Here is a 24297-nt window from a genome sequence, read left to right as displayed (position 1 = left end):
TTTGACATCAGCAATCCTGCAAGGAATTGGATTTGTTTCCCCCAACCCTACGTTCCTTTCTTCTCTCCTCTATCTCTCTTTCTGGCTTTCACTATCAATCATTCTCTCCTCCCTTTCATTCGCTGCTCCATCACAGTCACTCTCCGTATGGCTCTATCTTTTTTATTTTATCCCTCTAACTCCTTCTCCGCCTGTCCTTTCTCTACATCCAAAGGCATTTTTTTCTATCCTCCTCTTCTTTCCAGGTTTGCACTGAAAGTGTTACACTTTTTTGACCTCCAGAAGTAAAGCCAACATTTGAATTGATTTGAGTCTGAAGTCCCACTTTAAGAAGTGAAGTAGTTGAAGTTGCTGCAGAATTTGCAGCTATGACGAAATAGGCTCATTTGTCTCAGGCTGTAGGTCCCTGAGATGAACCCGCCTGCCATTTGGGTCATTCTCACAAGTAGGTTAATACATGTTCCTCGTATAAAGAATATGTAATTACAAACTTTTATGAACTGGTTTAATAGGCTTTTTTTATGTGAGTGTGCGTTTGTGTGGTAGTCTGAAGGTAGGTAGGTGTGTTAAAGAATTGATAAGCCACATAATAACAGTCTGGCACAGTCCGGATGCTCCAGCTGAATGTCGCCTTTTGTAAGGTTCAGCAAATCTTATATAAAATGTAGGGAGTTTAGAAAAGCAGCACTGAATGCTCAGACACACACGCACACAAACATCGGCACACAAAGGAGAATACAAAAACTAACTGAGACATGGACAGTTTTATTATTTAATAATGTTTCTTCATTCAGTGTTGTTTTGTTGGACAGATGACTCACTTTTGGTGAGAGATGGATGTGCATGAGAACAGCTAACCAAAAATATATTCATTCAAATGTTTCTTTTGTAGATCATCAAGGTTTTTTTTTTCCAAGTGTGTTGTGAGTCATATTTTCATTCCAAAACTGTCCGGACATGTTCAAAAGATAGACATTCAAAGATTTGGCAGGTCTTTGTGAGGGGAATGTGAAGAATGTGTGTAATTAAGTCATAGTATGCATCCAGCTATGTGTGCTAAGGTTAGGTTTAATGTGTTAGTTCCCCCAAAAATTTCTGTCATTAATTACTCACCCTCATGTCGTTCTAAACCCGCAAGACCTTCGTTCATCTTCAGAACACAAATTAAGATATTTTTGATTAAATCCGAGAGGTTTTTATCTTGCATAAAAAGCAATGAAATTACCACGTTCAAGGTCCAGAGAAGTAGTAAAAACATCATTAAAATAGTCCACGTGACTACAGTGGTTCAACCTTAATGTTATGAAGCGACAAGAATACTTTTTGTGCACAAAAACAAAACAAAAATACTGACTTTATTCAACAATTTTTCCTCTGCTCCGCAGTTGACGACAGGGGGAGACAGGTAAGAGGAAAAATTGTTGAATAAAGTCGTTTGTTTTTGCGCACAAAAAGTATTCTTGTCGCTTCATAACAGTAAGGTTGAACCACTGTAGTCACGTGGACTATTTTAACAATGTTTTTACTACTTCTTTGGACATTGAATGTGGTAATTTCATTGCTTTTTATGGGGGATAAAAAAAAAAACTCGGATTTAATCAAAAATATCTTAATTTGTGTTCTGAAAATAAACAAATGTCTCTACGGGTTTGGAACGACATGAGGGTGATTAATTAATGACAGAAATGTCAGTTTTTGGGGCAACTAACCCTTTAAGTGAGTGTATGTGTGAATATGTGATTGTTTGTGTCCTCTCTATAATGCACTTTGTACATTGAACCATCTTGATCTGAATTGTACAGTAAGTGTATGAATTAGGGCTGTGCAATATAGACAAAGAAATACTCTCACAACTTTATGATCAATATTGTGATTTCGATTTTGAAAATTTATTTGTATAGCGCTTTTCACGATACATATTGTTTCAAAGCAGCGTTACGGAGAATGGATGTCAACATTACAATTTAAAGAATGCAGTTAGCAAATAATGTAATCATGTAATCAAAAGATTTTCACGGTTTCGAAACTATATTTTTTTTACACATATAATTGCAGGCACCATATCTATGCATAAATGATATGTGATGGCGTCCGTTATATCTTTATGCTCTATAACTCTTTTCATATGTTGTGCAGTTTGCAAATGCCCGTATTATCAATTTTTGTTCACCTGATTCGGAATGTGCAAATGTTTTTCTATTTAAACGTGTTCGACGGACGTCTTTAACTACTGTGTTCACATCTTTTGCAGCATCTAGCGCATGACACGGCGTTTCCACTCAGCGCTCAAGAAAAAGAAGTTAAATGCTTAAAAAACACATATCTAGAACATGGTAATAGGAACTAGCCACTAAGGCCATCCCCCAAGAACTAAAAATAGAAAAAAATTGCCAGGAAAATGGCCCTAGGGGAACATTTAGTTCTCTGGAAACCGCTCTGGTGGCTAGTTCCTATAACTAAGTTCCTATACCTCAACTTCCTGATACATCATCTCTACTGGATCCAAAATATTCCCAAACCATGCATGTTGATTTTTTTGGACAAGTCCTTAGCCTGCCCTGAATTCACCATCCCTGTTTCTGTGCTTTCTTCCATGTCATAACGTTAAATCCGCTCTGTTCTGTTCTCGCGATAGATTTAGGTGTGCTGCTTTCAGATTGCATACTGAGAGAGTTGACGTAAAAATCATGCTTTCTGCGGTTTAGAAATTGTGCATGCTCACATTGCGATTTTATTGATTGATTGATTAATCATGCAACCCTAGTATGAAATATACTTTTTTTTAATAAGGGTAAAAAACAACTGTCAAGTAAAGATGTTTTTATTATATGTTCAACCACTGAACACTACAAAGCCAATGAAGATTTGAAAACCAATTGGAAAATTGTACTGTTACGCTGTCCTGTGATAAGGGGCCGAATTCGCTAAACCAGGGGTTCTCAAAATGTTTGGAGCCAGGGACCCCTGTATGAGGGGTTGGAAAAACATTTCCAACCCCTCATATTTATAACAGAGCCCAAAGTTAATGTGGGGGTTAATGGACACAATATATATCTTTTTTGTTGTTGTTGTTGTTGTTGCACAAATGGTCTCCATCCAGAGTTGAGCTCCCAAAACTGATCTTGCTAGGGGGTTTGGGGGCATGCCCCCCGAGAAATTTTAGATTTTCCTGATCTACACATGTGCATTTTAAGGTGTTTGAAGGCCAAAAATATTGGATAACAGTAGCTTTAAAACCATGTCAGTGGGCAGTGGCATGAATTATTTGTCAAGCAGAAAACAGATTCTTAAACATGAGAATCAGTTTAAATGTTACAATGAATGATCCACACTACAAAATGGAAATGCAGAATGTTTATGCTTATTGTCGACAATGCACAATCACACATTCCAAACAGGAATGGCCTCAAATGAAAAATGTTTCAAGGTTTATTTTGCATAGATGTTACATTTCAGTCAAATGCCAATGCAATTCTTCTGTGTCCAGAGGCATATGAACAATTTGTCTGAGCATCAAAGATCAGTTTCAGCAACTTTTTTTCCTGAATTAATCAATGTTTTGGACTAAGCTGTTCAATTAATGGTTCAATATTCAAACAAACATATAACCTATATTTATACAAAAATAATAATAATCATATAATCTATATTTATGTAATCTCACCACTTCTGTGACCATTAAGCCCACCTACTTTGATTTGATTTCATCTCAAACATTTTGACATTGATGAGCGGTGTTAGTCCACTAAAGCAGCTCAGATGAAAAGGTTGGTTATCATCGCAATGTGTAGTATCCTTGCAGCACCAAATTAGAGTGAATATTTGGCAATTTTTCAATAACTTTCATTATATACACTTTATAGTGGTCCGGACCTCGGGGACCTCAATGGTGGGTACGGCTCTGTCCCTGTCTCCACCCTATGAACTTTTTAATAATACAGCACAGTTTTATAATTTACAGTATTTTCCAGAAAATAAGTTGCACCTGTCCTGAGTGTGTCAAACTTTGTTGCGTTGTTGAAAAACACACGCACGCACATACACATGCATAAAATGTAGCCTCGGCGTATTACTTCCCCTCACTCTACAGCAAATCCTTAAATTAATGGTATTCAGAACAAAACAAGAACGAAAACTAAGTATAAAATAATAATAATATACAGACAACATTTATTTTAAATGCCAATCTAAACAAATTAATTTGAATCAAATCAGAAACTGCACAGACTTTGGGCTCCAGCATTTCTCATTCGGTCCAAAGTTTCCATATTCAATATGTAGCCTAAAGGTGCTGATACACGGGGCAACTTTTTGAGCAATGTTGCCGGGCAATGTAGCCGAGCAACGTTGCTTGGGCACTTTCCCATTGAGAATGAGCAACAAATTTATATCTGGATACATTAGATCGGTTGTGGGCAATTTTTTGAGATCCTCCAATCAGAATGTTAGCAGCCGATCACGTGACCGGTTCGGAGATTTCAGAAAAAATTCAAACAAGATGGCGGCCTCTCAGCGGCAGTGGAGCGGAGAAAAAGAGTGTGAACTTATATCTTTTTACGCTAGTAAGTTGTCATGCGTCAACCCAAAACAGGGAATTTACCTCATATATTGCTTAAAATACCAACAACTGTCCAAAGTAATGCATGTAAGCTGTAATTAAACCACTGAATGTTTTCAGTTAAATACTAAAAAGACGGAGTTAAATTAACGTCTGTAGTAGCGTAGGCTGTAGGGCGTATGGCACATGAATGTAGCTTTTGATGCGATCGACACAGGTTCGAATCCGCCTTTTGCTGAACTCGCTCTTCTCCCTTTTTCTATCACAAATCAGATCGGAAAGGCATTTATTTTTAATAAAAATGAAGAAAATATTTGAAAAGTTGAAATAAAGTGCCTATAATAAGGTATTTATTGGGTTGGCAATAGATTTGCTCCTCTCTGATTAGTTGCTGCCAACTGTCTGTTGCCCTAATTAGTTGCCCTGTGTCTCATCAGGTTGACGTTGTTGACGTTGACGTTGACGGCAACATTGCCCAGCAATATTGCTCAAAAAGTTGCCACGTGTATCATCACCTTAACATTTGGATGCTAAACTATTTATGTAAAGAAAACTTCATACTTCAGTCCCAATATAGCTCTACACGTAAATCAGCATCTTCACATACGGAAAAAACGAGATTGGAATAACAATAAGTCGACAGTATAATGACTGACCGGCACTGCCTTCATAGTGTAGAACAGACAGAATTAAATTAGGCAGAACTTTTTATATGTTTGGCTATTTTATTTTGATGATGAACAAATTAGCATCAAATTAGCAGTGCAAGAACTGCCATATTGTGAGCATGTGCGAGACGCTGCCACGATCACTTACATTTTTTCCTCAGCTGTGGAAACAAATTCATAATCTGTTATTTATGGTCATACAGATAAGAGTAGATCATTCAAAACGGCAAAGTGTCTATTTTTTATTTGTGTACATTAAAAATGACTACAAAATATCATGCCTTTGAGAAGTAAAGAAAACAACAGGATGCACTTTTTGCCATCTCTGTCTTCTTGAACATCTTTCTGGCGCACATGCACAAAAATAACCCAAAACTCAGCGAATACTTGACTCACAGACATGAGAAATATGTCTATATAGAAACTCTTAAGTGCCTACTTTTTTGGTTATTTGACATTAAATGCATTGTACAAGTCACTTTGGAATAAATAGCATGCATGTTTCAGATGATAAAGAAAACGCGACTTATAGTCCAGAAAAAAAACGGTAAGCTGTAACAAATTAACCCCACTTTGAGAACCGCAGCAGTAGAAAATTCACAACAGACTGGACTTTTTTGACCTTGGATGCATGTAAAGCTATAGGAGACCTCCAAAACAAAATTAGGAACCTTTACATTTTAGGGGCACCCATAATAGGGGGCACTTTAAATAAATTTCAAGAATTGCACTTAGGAACATTCTTACAAACTTAAAATCTACACAAAATCTACATATTTCCGAAAAACCAAAACAAACTGTGTTGCTGACATGTCGGTAAGACAGTCTCTTCCTGTCTAAGCAAGTTCTTGGCCAGAATAAACTGAAAAAGTCTGAGACTGAGGTCTTAGATAAAATATAGAAGAGTAACCTCTATCAAAATCCTATATTTGATAGCCAGGAGCCATTGGTTTGAACCATCGGGATGTGGCTAGCTGACTTTAGCCCCAGTTAATTTCCCACAAATCATCTCTTGTGACTCCTCTTTGACATAGTCACACACGAAGAATGAGTGATGATGAGCCCTTCAGGATAGAATGTCATGAGGAGACTGTGGTAAATTTGATCTGGTGCGCACAGCTCCCTTAATGGCAGACAGGTTATATTAAAAAGATTGTCCTCATAGCTGATTTCACATCTCTCACAGCCGTCTGTCTACAAAAGCTGATAACTGTGCTATAAAAGGTCTCATGTGTAGTGCCGGGAAGCTCAATAATTTCTTACCTCCATTAGTCAAAATGTGTCCAGTAAGTTCAAAGGAAAATGTATGCATAAAAAACTGAGAATTAGCTTCCTTACCAAGCGAATATGAAACTGGGACAGTTTGTCACACTGAAAAGCGAAAAGATTTAACGTGAAATCACATTTCCTTTGATTCCCTCAGCTGATGTAAACACACTTTCATGAAGTTCCTCTGTGGTCCCAGCTTGCTATTATGTGCTATCATGCTCTCATCTCTGAAAAAGAATGTCATGTTTCTAAACTTATCAGAATATTAACCAAAGCACAAGCTGGCGTTCGTGGAAGCAGGTTGTGTGAAAAAGAGAGTGTGAAAACACTTCAAATTTGAATGCATCTCTATATTTGCAATGTTTTCAAAACACTTCATACGGCAATACGTTATTTTCGACCCCTCCAGCTCTCATTGCCAGAATTCATTATTTCAGTGTGGGATTGCCTAACCTAAAATGCATTGATACAGATCATTACATCATTTGGAAGAGTAATCGTAAACAGGGTGCTTTGAAAAGTCAGCACATTTAAAGGGATATAGTTCACCCGTTTGACTTTCTTTCTTCAATAAAACTCAAAAGGAGTACTTTAAAAAAAAAAATAAATGTTTCTGGTGCTCTTTTTAAATCAATGAAAGTGTATTGCAAAACATGAGACTTGTATCTGATTTAGGACCAGGTACAGAAATGGCCCAAAACAGAATCAAAAAGATCAGATTCCTTGTGGTTTGTGCTGTTCACATTGTTATAAAGAGAAAAAAACAAACAAAACAGACATGAGTTATATACAGTGCCTGTTTTAACTTTTTAATGTTTTTGAAAGAAGTCTCGTAATATGCTCACAAAGGCTGCATTTATTTAGACAAAAATACAGTAAAAAATATTTTAAAATATTATTACAAATTAAAAGAACTGTTTTCTATTTGAATATATTTTAAAATAATTTATTCCTGTGATGGCAAAGCTGAATTTTTAGCATCATTACTCCAGTCTTCAGTGTCACATGATTCTTCAGATGCTGATTTGCTGCTCAGGTAACATTTCTTCTTATTATTATCAATGTTAAAAATATAGTTGTGCTGCTTAACATTTTAAATATTTCTTGATCAGCAAATCAGCGTATTAGAATTATTTCAGAAGGATCATGTGACACTGTAATGATGCTGAAAATTAGGCTTTGTCATCATAAGAATAAATTACATTTTTAAATGTATTAAAATAGAAAACAATTATTTTAAATGGTAATCATTTTTACTGTATTTTCGATTAAATAAATGCAACCTTGGTCAGCATAAGAGACTTCTTTCAGAAACATTAAAAAAATTGTAATGTTACCAAACTTTTGAAGAGCAAAAATATTAGATTTGGGCCACTTTTGCCTACAGTTTGAACGTAGCCAAAGTTATTATTAAGCTTAAGACGATTTGAAATTCTGCTTAACTTCTCTTTTTGTATTTTATTTAAAAAACAAAACAAAATTATTACAGGTTTAGAAACATGAAGGTGAGTTGCTATTCCTTAAAAATGTTCTTTTTGATATGTTTTAAGTATGAAAATGTTCAGCTGATATGCATGCTTAGGCACAAATGTAAAGCCCCAGTATGGTGCAGTCTTTCAAAAGACTACAAGCTTACAGCCCAGCATGAGCTCTGGGACTGCGGATACCACGCACATCAATGCCCACCTCCCTGGCTTTGTGTTGCTCTTTCATTTATCATTCAGATGTAATCATGTCAACAGCGGAACAACTGATTCCCCTCATATAAATATTTAAACTGAGGTGATGAAGAGTCTAGAGAGGTGTCCGAAAGGGTTTGCTTAATCTAAACTTTTTTTTTAAGCAATATATCGTCATTAGGTGGAAGGTGTCTGGGGAAATAAGTACATTTTATTTGTACCTACTATTCAGAAGATGATTTTTTAGTCCAAAGTGACCTAGACTAAATTGGCTGTGCCTGTGACATAGAGTGCAAATAAAACGAACACAAATCAAGTATTTGACAAGAATGAAATGTTAAACGATAACAGATTTAGGGTGTGCCGACATGTTTTGACTGCTGAGTCTGGGGATCTGAATTCCAACTGCATTACTTAAGAGACTTCACACAGAATATTACGACAACTTCTGTCATCTACACTTCTGTACAATCACTTCAAGCAGTCTTGTGTTTATGTCTTCATCTTTCATCTCCCCTTTTCTAACATCCATTTCTCCTGCTGTCCTCTGACATCTTCACTTGTGCCTTCACTTGTCTTTTTGACAGCGGCATACAGGGCCAGTTTACCTCATATTGTGACATAGGCAAAATACATTTTTGAATTAAAAAATTTGCCTTTATATATATGTGACCCTGGACCACAAAACCAGTAATGAGTCGCACGGGTATATTTGATCTTTTGTAAAGATATTATAAATTTCCAACCATAAATATATAAAAAATGCATTTTTTTGTGAATGGATATGCATTGCTAAGGACTTCATTTGGACAACTTTAAAGGCGATTTACTCAATATTTAGAGTTTTTTGTACCCTCAGATTCCAGATTTTCAAATAGTTGTATCTTGGGCCAAATATTGTCCTATACTAACAAACCATACATCAATGGAAAGCTTATTTATTCAGCTTTCAGATGATGTATACATCTCATTTTTAATAAATTGACCCTCATGACTGGTTTTGTGGTCCAGGGTGTGTACAGGTGCTGGTCATATAATTAGAATATCATCAAAAAAGTTGATTTATTTCACTAATTCCATTCAAAAAGTGAAACTTGTATATTATATTCATTCATTACACACAGACTAATATATTTCAAATTTTTATTTCTTTTAATTTTGATGATTATAACTGACAACTAAGGAAAATCCCAAATTCAGTATCTCAGAAAATTAGAATATTACTTAAGACCAATACAAAGAAAGGATTTTTAGAAATCTTGGCCTACTGAAAAGTATGAACATGAAAAGTATGAGCATGTACAGCACTCAATACTTAGTTGGGGCTCCTTTTGCATGAATTACTGCAGCAATGCAGCGTGGCATGAAGTCGATCAGTCTTGTGGCACTGCTCAGGTGTTATGAGAGCCCAGGTTACTCTGATAGTGGCCTTCAGCTCTTCTTCTTCAGCATCTTCCTCTTCACAATACCCCATCGATTTTCTATGGGGTTAAGGTCAGGCGAATTTGCTGGCCAATTAAGAACAGGGATACCATGGTCCTTAAACCAGGTACTGGTAGCTTTGGCACTGTGTGCAGGTGCCAAGTCCTGTTGGAAAATGAAATCTGCATCTCCATAAAGTTGGTCAGCAGCAGGAAGCATGAAGTGCTCTAAAACTTCCTGGTATACGGCTGCGTTGTCCTTGGACCTCAAAAAACACAGTGGACCAACATCAGCAGATGACATGGCACCCCAAACCATCACCGACTGTGGAAACTTTACACTGGACCTCAAGCAACGTGGATTGTGTGCCTCTCCTCTCTTCCTCCAGACTCTGGGACCCTGATTTCCAAAGGAAATGCAAAATTTACTTTCATCAGAGAACATAACTTTGGACCACTCAGCAGCAGTCCAGTCCTTTTTGTCTTTAGACGATTCTGACTCTGTCTGTTGTTCAAGAGTGGCTTGACACAAGGAATGCGACAGCTGAAACCCATGTCTTGCATACGTCTGTGCGTAGTGGTTCTTGAACCACTGACTCCAGCTGCAGTCCACTCTTTGTGAATCTCCCCCACATTTTTGAATGGGTTTTGTTTCACAATCCTCTCCAGGGTGCGGTTATCCCTATTGCTTGTACACTTTTTTTCTACCACATCTTTTCCTTCCCTTCGCCTCTCTATTAATGTTTTTTTGGACACAGAGCTCTGTGAACAGCTAGCCTCTTTTGCAATGAACTTTTGTGTCTTTCCCTCCTTGTGCAAGGTGTCAATGGTCGTCTTTTGGACAACTGTCAAGTCAGCAGTCTTCCCCATGATTGTGTAGCTTACAGAATTAGACTGAGAGACCATTTAAAGGCCTTTGCAGGTGTTTTGAGTTAATTAGCTGATTAGAGTGTGGCACCAGGTGTCTTCAACATTGAACCTTTTCACAATATTCTAATTTTCTGAGATACTGAATTTGGGATTTTCCTTAGTTGTCAGTTATAATCATCAAAATTAAAAGAAATAAACATTTGAAATATATCAGTCTGTGTGTAATGAATGAATATAATATACAAGTTTCACTTTTTGAATGGAATTAGAGAAATAAATAAACTTTTTGATGATATTCTAATTATATGACCAGCACCTGTGTATATATATATATATATATATATATATATATATATATATAGTGTTTCTTAAGTAAAGGAACACTGTTCTTATTCAAACAACCAGTACTTTATTTACCTTTGCATTGCAAGCAAGCATAGACAGTCCAAACTGTGTGTGACACTTCATTCAAGATTCAAGACGCGGGTGGAGTTATGAGGTTTAGTCTCAAGCTGTTTTTAATACTTTTCATTGGTTAAATATTTGGAAAATCCACAGATAGAGGTAAAGGGTGACCAATAGTAATGATTTATGAAAAAAATATATATTATAATGACAAAAAATAGAATAAGAGATTTCTGCCTGACAGTGACAATATTTTAAATGTTAAAAGTAATTGTCTTACAGAGTTTTAGCATTAGAATAATAATAATCATTATTATTGTGAGCATATGCACATGCTTAGAATGCCAATGCATAAATCCGGCCTTGGCGGCATGAAGCTCTTGGGGTCGGTAAGTGATTGCATGTTCAGGAAAAAGTGACCCCCTCTTCAACTCCTCATTTCTTCCATCTCAACCTTTCCCTGTATGATTTGTGAGATGTGAACTTTTCTCAAACCTCCTCGTCTTCCTTTATCCCATGGAGCGAAACTCCCCCTCAGGATAGAACATTCTGACAGATGTCTGTACGTGTAGTCCTGTGGTTTCTAATGCATCCTCTCTTCACATAGAAAATATGTCTTTATTTTTCAATAATCCCTCCACAGTTGCATTAGAAACTGACAGGGTGTTGCTTTGTGGTTGCTCAGGGTGTTGCTATGTGATTTCTACATTTTATAAAGATATTAGGAGTGGTGGTTTGGCTATGCAAAAGTTTCTAAGCTGTTGTGGTTAGTTTCCAAGGTCATTGTTATGTGGTTTCTGGGGTGTTCTGGTCTCTCCTGTACCTCGATATATCTTGAGTCCCCCCTTTATTGTAAGTCTAATTGCTTTTTTTTTTTTTTTTTTTTTTGCTGATTTTATCATCTTCAATCTTGCTGTATGAGCAATAGCAAGCAGGATAGTAATAATTCACAAACACTGCCACCATCAAATTACTTTCTCAGAATGTGCTAGCAGCAAGATGTTTCGCATTTGGAATCATCCCTTTTCACCGCTGCTCCAGTCATTTCATATGTGGTCCCTATAGGGGGACTGTTTATACAGCATTCTCCCCAAGGTCTGTTGAACATCTTACTGACTTTGGTTGCCGCTGGACTAAGAGATTTTCCATTTGTATCGTAGGACTTTTCATGGCTTGAGGGAGGAGTTCATGTCTACTGATGTCTGACTTCTTGGAAAGGGTTTACACGGAGGATCAAAGTCATCAGCCTCCTACCCATTTTATCTGCTAGCACAGCTAACCACAATCAGGGCATCCAGAGCAAACACATGCTAAACACTAGCTCTGGTCCGTTGGCTTCAACACAATGTCTCTTTATGGCAGGCTTTAAGTGTGCAAAAAAGAAGCTAATTTTCTTTTCAAAAAAGACTAGTTGTTTTGGGTGACATGGTTGAAATTTTTTTGGAGAGAGCTCTTTACTGAGGATTTGACTTCCATATTAGGCAAGGCAAGGCAATTTTATTTGTATAGCACATTTCATACACAATGGTAATTCAAAGTGCTTTACATAAAGAAGAAGAATGAAATTAGAACATAAGGAATATAAATAACAGTAAAAACAGAGAATTTTGCTATCTGGATGGAAGAGCTAGGAAGTCTTAGGGAGTTTTTTTGTTGTTGTTGTTGTTGTTGTTGTCCGTCAGAGTGGATCTAAATGGATCTATCCATAAGAACGGATCTAAATGGATCTTCCTCACACGATAGGACTGCTACCTGTTAAGGCACTTTAAAGTGATAAACAAAGTTTCAATCTCCCCTTTTGCCAAGACACCTCAAACTGCGCCACACAGCCCTAATCCCCCTTCCGGAGATATCTTATCTATGCAACGCAGTTCAAATTTCCCCTTTGGAAATTTCCCCCTTTGGAAAGTGTCCTGACTGTAATCCAGAGATATCTTAACCATGCACCACAGCTCAAATTTCCCCATGGTTTGTCCCTTATCCAAATTTACCAAATTTTAACCTAATCACAAATGCTTTTTTCCTAATTCTCCCAGCTCTTTCAACCAGACAGCAATATTTAAAATGCATTAAAAGTCAGAAATAACAAGATGATACATAAAAGATATAAAATACATTAAAAATGAAATAAAAACAGGAAAAGGAATTAAAAGAATAAAAAGATAAATAAAATGCAAACAGTAATTTTTAATTTCATCAATGCACTGGCACAGGGAATCAATGGGGCTGTAGTCGTTAGGTGATAGGGCTAGGTAAATCTGGGTGTCATCTGCATAGCTGTGATATGCAATTTGGTTCTTTCTCATTATTTGGCTCAGTGGCAGCATATATAGGTTGAACAGGAGAGGTGCGAGTATTATTGAAGATTTAAAAAACACTGACAATATCTCTAAATCATAACGCTTACAGGGTTTGAAGTCAGCATTCCATTGAAATTTTGAATATTTATTTAAATTTACACTAACATTCAGTTCTCGCTGCATTCATTTGATCAAAAATACAGTAAAACATTAATATTGAGAAATATTATTACATACATGAAATTACAGTTATTATTATTGAATTTTCAGCAGCCATTACTGTGGTCTTTAGTGTTACATGATCCTTCAGAAATAATTCTAATATGCTGATTTTATGCTCAAGTAACATTACTAATTATTATTAATGTTGAAAACAATAGTGCTGTAAGATTAGTATGATTTTCTGATCTGAAAAGTAAAAAAGTAAGATTTTCTGAAATTAATCTGTAATTTCCTTCTCATCAGGACCAGTTCCCAGAGAGGGGGGAGATTCTGGTGTCAGCCCAGGACGTGAAATTGGTTCTACAAGTTGAACGGAATCAGTAAGTAACCTCTTAAAATGACTCACACATAATTGAAAAAAAAAAAAATGATTACAAGGCACTGACAGTAACCTCACACCATCTCACTGATTAACTGGAAGATTTCATAATTCCCATCTCAGCGGTCATTTGTTGACCTCTTTTAGTAAAGAAAAGGCCTTTATTAAAAATTTGAGCATAAGCATATCCGATTATGCAAGAGAAACATCCAATATCTTAAAGGGTTAGTTCACCCAAAAATGAAAATTCTGTCATTTATTACTCACCCTCATGCCGTTCCACACCTGTAAGACATTCGTTAATCTTCAGAACATAAATTAAGATATTTTAGTTGAAATCCGATGGCTCCGTGAGGCCTCCATAGGGAGCAATGACATTTCCTCTCTCAAGATCCATAAAGGTAGTAAAAACATATTTAAATCGGTTCATGTGAGTACAGTGGTTCAATATTAATATTATAAAGCGATGAGAATATTTTTGGTGCGCCAAAAACCCCCCAAAATAATGACTTATTTATTGATGGCCGATTTCGAAACAATGCTTCAGGAAGATTCGGAGCACAAATGAGTCAGTGTATCGAATCTGTTGTTCGGAGCGCCAAAGTCATGTGATTTCAGCTGTTGGCAGTTTGACACGCGATCTGAATCATGTTTCGAAACACTGATTCATTTATGCTCCGATGCTTCATGAAGCAGTGTTTTGAAATTGGCCATCACTAAATAAGTCGTTATTTTGTTTTTTGTTTTTTGCTGCACCAAAAATATTCTTGTCGCTTTATAATATTAATATTGAACCACTGTACTCACATGAACCGATTTAAATATGTTTTTAGTACCTTAATGGATCTTGAGAGAGGAAGTGTCATTGCTCCCTATGGAGGCCTCACGGAGCCGTCGGATTTCAACTAAAATATCTTAATTTGTGTTCCGAAGATGAACGAAAGTCTTACGGGTGTGGAACGGCATGAGGGTGAGTAATAAATGACAGAATTTTCATTTTTGGGTGAACTAACCCTTTAATATACTGCTGACAGATTTTTATTGCAAACTGTTTTTCAAATTGCTATGCTGAATACATATCCTATAAAATATATAGCAAAAAACTGCATTTAGATCTAGCTAATAATTTGAAGATATGGGAGTGGTGCTGAATTTATCTGTAAATGGTAAAATGGCTCCGGGAAATGTGCAGGAAGTGAGTTCATACAGTTGAATAATGACTTAAGCCACACATCTTCCGAGAAAAGGGAACAGGTATCACTATCACCCTCTGATTGTTCTGCCAAATGCTGAGATGAACCAATGCCATGGAGTCATAGTCTGAGTCTGACTGTACTGGAAACCTTTGGGGATGGATTGCCTTTTCTTCCTCAGAAATTGCAGGACCACATTGATATTACTTGGCAGAGTTAATGTTTATTTTAACCACATATGAACCTTGCAGTCCCAGTCTGGTTTTCCAAATGTAGGTCAGAAGAAAGGACACACACACTGACACACATAAACACCAAGCAGCCTGACTTCCTGAGTATTGTCGAGGCCCGAAGGAACCCTCAAAGCGGTCCCACAGTCTTTTTTGGAGCTTTTACAAGACAAAGTACTCTGCAAGCAGGTCGAAGTGAAGAAAATGAGAAAAGTCAGGGCATAGAGGACTGGCATAGAATCTAGATCACAGCCGCATTGTAATGGATCCAGGAAATAGAGGATAGCTTGAGGACTTTTTAATGAATACACTCAATCTATAGTCTAAAGTTTTCTTGAAATAGATAAAGGAAGGTGCATTACTTGAGTGTATATGCCATTTGTCTAATTGCTTCTTTAGATTGCATCACTTGCAGAGAAGTGCATTCAACACACAACAGGAAGCAGAGCATACAGAATATGAAAGGTTATTCTCAAAGAGTAGAGCAGAGGGTTTCGGTTTTGTAAATAGGGCCATTTTCAAAGAAGCACACTTGTTTTTCTATACACTATAGGGCAGAATGATTATATAATTTATATATTATAAAATGCTTATTTTATGTATGGCAACTGAATGTCATGGCAAGCAGTGATATGTGTCCTTGAATTATGTTTTTGCTGGTTATGCTTCAGTAAATCAAACTCACATTGACTATTAATTGTAACAACTCTGCCGATTCTTGCGAAAGTTGCCATTATAAAGACAAAGTTGTCTACAGTACAATGAATTCTTATTAACACTGTGTATATGCCTTGTAGTCTTCATGTGAAGTTCTGGTGAAATTACCTGTGCAAAAAAGGTCAATTGTCTATTGTCAGTAGTGTAGCAATATATGAAGCACAGCTCAAACACGTCAAACACCGGCACCTGGCATTTTTAAAAAGCTGTGTAAGCATTACTTCACACACATGGAAAACAGTGCTAACTGCATTTACCTGCTGTCTGCAGGGTTGTGTTCTTTTCTCCACCTCAATGATATGTAATACTGAAAGTTGTCATAGGAGATTCGTCTCTTAGCCCCACTTTTTGCTCTTTCTGTTGCGTAAATTACGCAAACACAGCTCTGATCGTGGCATCCTCCATCCACCGTTTTTTTTTAGCATTTGTAAATGCCGCGATTAAAGATGCCGTTGTCGGCTGCTTCAGAGTTCCTATTCCCTGTGCGAATGCAACAAGGAACATGGCCCGGGGGAGAAATTAGTTCTTGGGGAACTATCCTAGTGGCTAGTTCCTATAACGGAGTTCCTAGAACTATTCAGTGTGAAAGCCCCTATGCTGGAGAACAAAAATGGTAAATGTGACCACTATGGAAGTAAAAGAACGACAAATGTCAACATGTTGAATTGCATTAAAAATTATGTTTTTGCAACAAAAAAAGCATGTTGAACTGAAAAATTTGTGAATTTCAGCTCTCAGATATGCAAAAACTGGTAATACAATGCATTAACCCAGTGGTTCCCAACCTGTGGGCCACGGCCCACTAGGGGGCCTCAGTGATCCTCCAGGTGGGCCACGAGATAAATTAAAATTAATTTAAATATATTAATATAATTCCTTAATTTAATTATTAATACGTTTCATTTAATAAATGTAATTAAATTAATTAAAAAATACATTTAAAACAAGGCACCACCTCTCTCGTACGTATTCTGTGATTGTTTCGGTTCAGCCCAGGCCATTTCTCATCATGCTGCTGTGAAATCCAGACTGAAAAGTGCTCAAAACGCAAACTCTCTCAGTTGGAAAAAGAAAACCTGTGTCGCTAAAAGGGTTTTGATGGATGACGATGATAATGAAGGTAAAGACGATTACAGTGACATACAGCAGTCGTACATTATGCGCGGGCGCGCAAATTGATGCGCAAACAAACTGTGCATGTGTGCTCTCGACTCACTCACTGATCGCTATAACATTGTATTTCTGCATGAACATAGTTCAATATATTCGCATAGCAGTTGTCAAAATGAATGTATTGTGAGTGTTTTATAACGGATGCTCGCCGAACAAGCGTGTTTTTTTGAGACGTTTGAGAGGATCAGTGGTGTTAAATGTGTTATATGTCAATAATTTTGAATGGATCCGCATAGTTTTTAAATTCAGTCCTTTGGTATCTCCCTGTGGTCTTATTCGGTATGGCAGGGTTGACTTGTGCTTATTTAAGTTACTGTACTGTACTGTATTACTGAGCAAAGTATGTACTTTTAAGTTGTAAAGAATGTAAATAATAACTAAAATATAAATGTTTTTGTTAATTTAAAACGTGCCACGTGCCGTGTTGATTCAGAGAGGAGGTGGGCCTTGGCGTAAAAAAGGTTGGGAACCACTGCATTAACCCTTTTAAAACGGGTATATAGTCGAAAAATAATCAAAATAATTCAAATTGTTCCAAACAGTCGTCATCATGTGCTTTTCGGCAATATACTGTACGGCTTATTACAGTAAGGAACAGTGGTGAGTCATGGGAGTCATGGGCGGCCAAGGCTCATTGATGCACATGCAGTGTAGGCTGGCCTGTGTGGTCCGATCCAACAGATGAGCTGTAGCTCAAATTGCTCAAGTTAATGCTAGCTGCAATGGAAGAAGGTGGCCTGGTCTGATGAATCATGTTTTCTTTTACATCATGTGGATGGCCGGGTGCGTGTGCGTCGCTGACCTGGGGAACACATGGCACCAGGATGCACTATGGGTAGAAGGCAAGCCGTCGGTGGCAGTGTGATGCTTTGGGCAATGTTCTGCTAGGAAACCTTGGGTCCTGCAATCCATGTGGATGTTACTTTGACACGTACCACCTACCTAAGCATTGTTGCAGACCATGTACACCCTTTCATGGAAATAGTATTCCCTGGTGGCTGTGGCCTCTTTCAGCAGGATAATGCGCCCTGCCACACAGCAAAAATGGTTCAGGAATGGTTTGAGGAGCACAACAACGAGTTTGAGGTGTTTACTTGGCCTCCAAATTCCCCAGATCTCAATCCAGTCGAGCATCTGTGGTGGGATGTGCTGAACAAACAAGTCTGATCCATGGAGGCCCCACCTCGCAACTTACAGGACTTTAAGGATTTGCTGCTAACATCTTGGTGCCAGATACCACAGCACACCTTCAGGGGTCTAGTGGAGTCCATGCCTCGATGGGTCAGGGCTGTTTTGGCAAAAGGGGGACAAACACAATATTAGGAAGGTGGTCATAATGTTATGCCTGATCGATGTATGTATATATGTATTATAGTTACATTTTCAACTTTGAAGTGTTAGATTCTTTTGTTCATGATTTTTATGATTTTTTTCTAAATAATGTCTAATTAAATTCTGTTTACAATCTCACCACACACAGTAATGGTCAATAAGTGTAATTTATTGAAAGCCATTTGTGTTCTGAAAAAGAAAACAACAGCTTGCACTTGAAGATAGCATATTGTGTTAGAATTTTATAGTCATCAAAACAAAATATGTGAAAACAACCTATTTTAGCTTCAGGTTCTAAAGGGTTAAATTGAAAGCACTGTTAATGCAATGCATTTTTTTTTTTTTCAATTAGTGCAATTCAAGATGCTTTTTTGTTTTAATGACATTTCGTGTTATTTTACTTCCATAGACCACACATTTACATGTCTACATTACGAGAGATTACAAAATAATTACTAACAGTGCTCTGTTTTGAAGCTTCTTTTGGTGTCAGGTAGTGTTTCTTCAGCACTCATTTTTTTATTTATTTTTTTTTATTTTATTTTTTTTATTACGCAGCTCTAATACACCAACCACTTGAAAAGAAGTTGAATAGACAGAATAAAATACTGGCATAGGAAAAGTTGGTAGTTCAACACTGAACTCATTTTAAAACATCAGTAAAGATCATAGCTTAACTTTAGACTGGCATCCTAACCTCTGACAGCTGAGGTTAAGGGTCACCAGTCTTTTGGCTGTGTTGCATTATGCATGTCCATAACATGACCATAAAAACCTCTAGAAAACTTCCAGGCATATTTTTTTCCTTTTATGGAAGTACTTAGAAATAGGTTTCTAAGTGAAAATGTAGGCATAATTTAAATGGTTCTTGAATAGCTCCATTGTGTGCCCATGAGAATAACAAAGCGGCTCTCATTCTGCAAATGACAATAAGAAATATGTACAATGTTGTGTGTGTGTGTGTGTGTGTGTGTGTGTGTGTGTGTGTGTGTGTGTGTGTGTGTGTGTGTTTTAACATAATTCCAAGGTTTTGCACAAGTGCAAGGTTTTGTCATTTTATTCATAGCCAAGTTATTTGTGATGTAAATGAGCATGTTTGTGTGTGTTTGCATCTGAGCTGCGTTTAATTGAAAGGCTGATTGACAGTTTAAAGAAAGTGAATAAGTGAATACAGGCAGATGACGGGCATATAACCTGGAGTAATGAGTTTTAATCTCTTTTTGGGAGGATCTTACCACATATTTTAATTAACTTTTAAACTGAATTATGCAGAAGTTTGTCCTTTAACATTTGGTATTTTAAAGGTACTACAGTGATTATGTTAGCCATCTCATTTCTAGCAATGGCATTGTGGAGCAGTCTGTGGGTTTCTTTTAAGGTCAAGTGGTTTGTGAAAAGGTTGCGTTTTAGATAGAGACGGGAGGAGAGATTGTGGTGTATCGAGGGTGAAAGAGATTAATAGAGTTTATATTGCTTAATATGAGAGAAAGAAACTGGAAAGAAAGAATGTGATTGGAGGGCGTGTGAGAGAGCGGGAACATATTTGAGAAGTATAAACTGATGGTGTGAAGGAGAAGGGATAAAGAAGCATGGAGGACGAGAGGGGTTTAGGGCATGGAGAGCAGTGATAAGGAGACAGACGATAGAGGGCTGAAAAGAACACGAGAGGGGGATGAAATGAAGTCCTAACAGGTGGTTGTGGTTTAGCTCCATTGGCAGCTGAACTCCCAAAATCCGAACATCATAACCCATCAGAGCTGAAGTGATTGACCTAAATATTTTATTATGAATATTTTAATGTATTCATCCCAGAGGGTATGATATTTAAAAAAAAAAAAAATGGAATTGAAGCACATGTTCTGGATTAAGCCAACAGCTGTCTGTATAATTCAACACAGTCATAACTCATGAACTTCTAAAACCTTGCCAGAGGAGTCATGGTATCACTAATAATTAGGGGTGTCAATCGAATGAAATTTTTCATCTAATTAGTAACATGATACTCTATGCTTATTAATTAATCAAATGAATCACATAGATTTTTAGTTGTGAAAAGCCCCCAAATGAATATATTTTAAGGCATTGGTTGCTTACATTATAAAGTCAATATATTGATTGTTGTATTTTCATAACATTAAACATAAACCCATCACTAGCCCACAGTCCACAGCAATCTTTTCAATTTGTCAGTCTGTCAGAGGCAGATTATGCAGGGCACTTTCTTGCATTCACTCTGCTCTTATTTTGTAACATATGCCATACACATCTTGGCCGTTGTGTCAAATTTCACTGTTTTCACAGCCTCGCACTATAAGTGCTACAATTTTAAGATAACACAAAAAACTTTAAAAAGATAAAATAAAGGTATACTATGTAACTTCTAGCTAAAAAAGCTCAATTTTGCAGAAGAACATTGGTTGTGCCTTGGCTCTGCATAACTGCAGGATTGTTATCCTACTGCTCATAAAAAAATTCACTACTAGACTTAAGCGATATAACCAGTTTAAATGGAAAGGATTTCAAGCTGACTAGCTGAAGACATTAATGTAGCTATATCCATTAATAGACGTAGCAATACTACGTCAATAATACTTCCTTAAAAATAAATTCAAGCCAGTGGTGTATAAAGTACTACTGATGTTAGCATCCTCTCAACCTTGATGGCAAACAAACTACTGTTCTCCACTAATGCAGCATCTACTCTACAAACTAATTACTTTATAATGATATGAAAACATGTAGTGTACACTGTATAACATACCGTTTTGTTGTCCGTTTTAAATCCTTTTTGAAGTGTCCCGCTCTGTCCAGCGCACAGCCTCATGTCACTTGTCAAAACAAACTCTACGAGTCATCAGTGATAGTTTTTATTTCTCCTCTAGAGGCCGCTTTCGTACTGTATAATAACAGCGCACTCTTCTCGGCCGCTCCAGCAACGGACGCAAACCGGAAAATTAAATCAACCGCGGTTATGCGAGCACTTGTTTGCACATGCTTGCTTGCAGTCTGTGTTCTTCCAACTTTATTTTGTAGTAAGTAATGAAAATTCTATGGGAAAATGTATCAGAGTAAAAGTATTTTATTTAGGTAATGTAGTGGAGTAAAAGTAAAAGTTGACACAAATATAAAAACTCAAGTAAAGTACAGATTCTCCCAAAAAATACTGTAACGAAGTATTATTACTTTATTACATTACAGCACTGATTCAAGCACAGCACTACAACAACCCATAATGAAATTACTCTTCTCAATAGATAATGCTTTATAATAAACTCTGTTAGAGAGCTACCAATATCTGTTCAATAAAATACCTTACTCACCTGTTAAGTGTAATGGTTATGTTCTGTTTAGTTATGTTTTATTTTCATGGTGTTTTGGTTCTCACCATTTCCAAAAAGCCAATCCAATGTTGATTCTCGTTTTATTACGAGTTCTGTCGTGTTCTCTTTTTGTCAGAAGACTCCCCTCTGTTCTCCTCTGTTTTTAAAAATATGTGATTCCCCAGAGGTCTGAGATTTAGTGCATCCATATCAACCTTTCTCGCTCCTTGTGACAACTAAAAGTTTATTTATGGATATGATGAGACATGCATGAGTGAGTGATGTATGTACACAGTTTCATGCAAAAAAACATTTTGGCTTACCATTTTGGAAGAAGGATTGATGATACATTGACTCATTATTTAACCCTTTTGCACGCAAGTTTGAAATATTCTACGAAATATTCCATGTTAGTTTGTACTGCAATTTAGAGAATGTATATATGTATTTACAACACGTAAATTCATCCCTTTCCACCAAAACACATGAAAGTAAGTGGATGGTGAAGTGGAAGAAGAACAGAGTAAACTATATAGTGATCTACACAATGTGTATCTGATAAGAATAAAACATATCATCAATTTGTAATTGAAAGGATTGTTATTGCCACTTCCATAGATGTATTGTTATTGCTAGTACATATGTGTATTTAAATGTCTGAAACCTAAACTTTATGTGGTTGAAAACACTGAATAGTTGTGATATATGACAAGCGCTGAGCGCATCAGTCTCTGACTCTGTTGGTTGGTTTGAACAAACAAAAAGTTGCATAGTATACTTTTAAAAAAACTGCATTTTTTAGATTCCGTTGTATTTCTGTTTGTGAATGACTGCAGGTGCTTTGCTTCAGGTTGTATTTCAAGCCAAAGGAAATACTGCTTCAGAAGCACTTTACTGTTGTCATGACACTCAGCATGAGAATCGACACACAACTTTGCAGTGTAACAGTGTAAATCACAATTCAGCATGCAAAAAAAGAAAACCTGCCACACTTTAGTAAGCATATATTACAATTAGAGTGCTTACATTTCTTAACATATGTTTACATTTCTTTCATTCCTATTTAAAACATAAAGTTTACAAAATTCAAACATAGTCTGCATGTCAAGCAATTTGTTATAGCAGAAATGTAAATGTTTCATGTTAAATGCTCTGCCACCAATCTGGCAGGTTTCTTGAATTGGGTGTGCCACTTTTAAATTGATTTATGGTCAAGTACAGTCCCCAAGGGTTAGTTTTTAACCTTCGGCATATTTACCGCGTAACAAGTCTCTAGAAAACATTTACAAAGATACGTCTAATCTTTCAACAACAAAGCTACACCTTGAAAAAAGGATGTTGCAGCTTCTGCTTGCATAGGTGCTAACCAGACCTGCATTTAGCAGCGCAGTTTCTTAGAAAAACAACTTCTCATAAGAGCCTAACATTCTTTCGAAATTAGACACAAGAGCTGAATTGTGCATGATGTGATTATGCATTTATGAATGCCATCTGCAGCAGCGAGAACGGTCGCATGCTGCCTAACACAACTCTGATTCACCCTGATGCATTTCTCAGACTCTTTGCCCTGCAGTCCCATCTGCAGAAGGCTTGTTTTGTTCTCTTCCTGACAAGCAGCCAGTGTTTGTGTAATCTGCTCTCTCATGCATCCCCAAGATTAAGTAAGCCTTCCCTCTTCAGTCTTCACTGAAAATATCACTGAGAGTGATGATTCCATATTTGCATTTAGTTCAGAGATAAGCGCTCGTAATGCTCACTGATTATAGTGGAAATTATTGTCGTTATTGCCGTATTTAATGTGACTGTGACATGTAGCAGGAACAAGCTTGTGGAAATAGCAGTTTGATATTGAGAGCGACTCCGATGTTGAAACGGAATGAGATGGAGGGATGTCAACTCTACACAGCTGTGTTGGATTAAAGTTTTTTTTCCTGCCAATATTTTGTCCCGTGATATAGTATCAGAATGTATAGTGATTCCAAACTCATGGAGGTCTTACTGTTAGACTTTCCAGTCAAATTAGTGCTTTTTGTCAATATGTGAAGAAAAGACCAGTATTTAGGTAGTGGTGATTAACTGAAGACTGAATTTTCATTTTAGGGTGTCCCAGCGGAGCTATGTATTGGCTAAGCATTCTTTTTTGCATTTCCATATGTGTTTCTGACCTAAAAGCCTTCAGCTCAACAGTTACCGAAGCTCCTCTTTCTCAAACTTAGTTTATCTTTGTCAGATCTTGTGTGAGAAGTGTCAGCAGTGCTGTGTTGAAGTACAGTCCTTATAGGGGAACACTGAGTATGTTTGTATTACCATGAAGCCAACAGACATACAGTTGAGCATCTGTCATTTATTGTTAGCGCTGAAATATTTATAGCCTCCAACTCCCCCCAAATATCTTTAGTCACTAAACTCTAGACAAATTTACACAGTGGAGGATATATTCTTTTTTCTCTCTCTTCCCTCTATTTTGGTGTTCTCTCTCTCTCTCTTTCTCTCTCGCTTACACGTTCTCAGATGATCTTTTTTTCCTCCTCTCTGCTCCCATCCCCCATTTCCTTTGTTTTCATGCTCTTGTTCTCTCTCTGTGTCTAGTGTACAGTACTGCTTGTTTGAATGAGGTGATT

General features: G+C 36.9%; 1 protein-coding gene across 1 annotated transcript in view; it reads left to right on the top strand.

Moving 5' to 3' along the window:
* adam19a (ADAM metallopeptidase domain 19a) overlaps positions 1 to 24297 on the top strand; it is a 110707-nt gene that overhangs the window by 18996 nt on the left and 67414 nt on the right. The window contains 1 exon segment of the mRNA XM_048185268.1: positions 13636 to 13712. Coding sequence (XP_048041225.1) covers positions 13636 to 13712 — 77 coding nt within the window.

The sequence above is a fragment of the Megalobrama amblycephala genome, linkage group LG3, assembly GCF_018812025.1.
Source record: "Megalobrama amblycephala isolate DHTTF-2021 linkage group LG3, ASM1881202v1, whole genome shotgun sequence".
Taxonomy (NCBI): Eukaryota; Metazoa; Chordata; class Actinopteri; order Cypriniformes; family Xenocyprididae; genus Megalobrama; species Megalobrama amblycephala.
The sequence above is the reverse complement of the archived record's forward strand: the minus strand, read 5'-3'. Positions and strand labels throughout refer to the sequence as shown.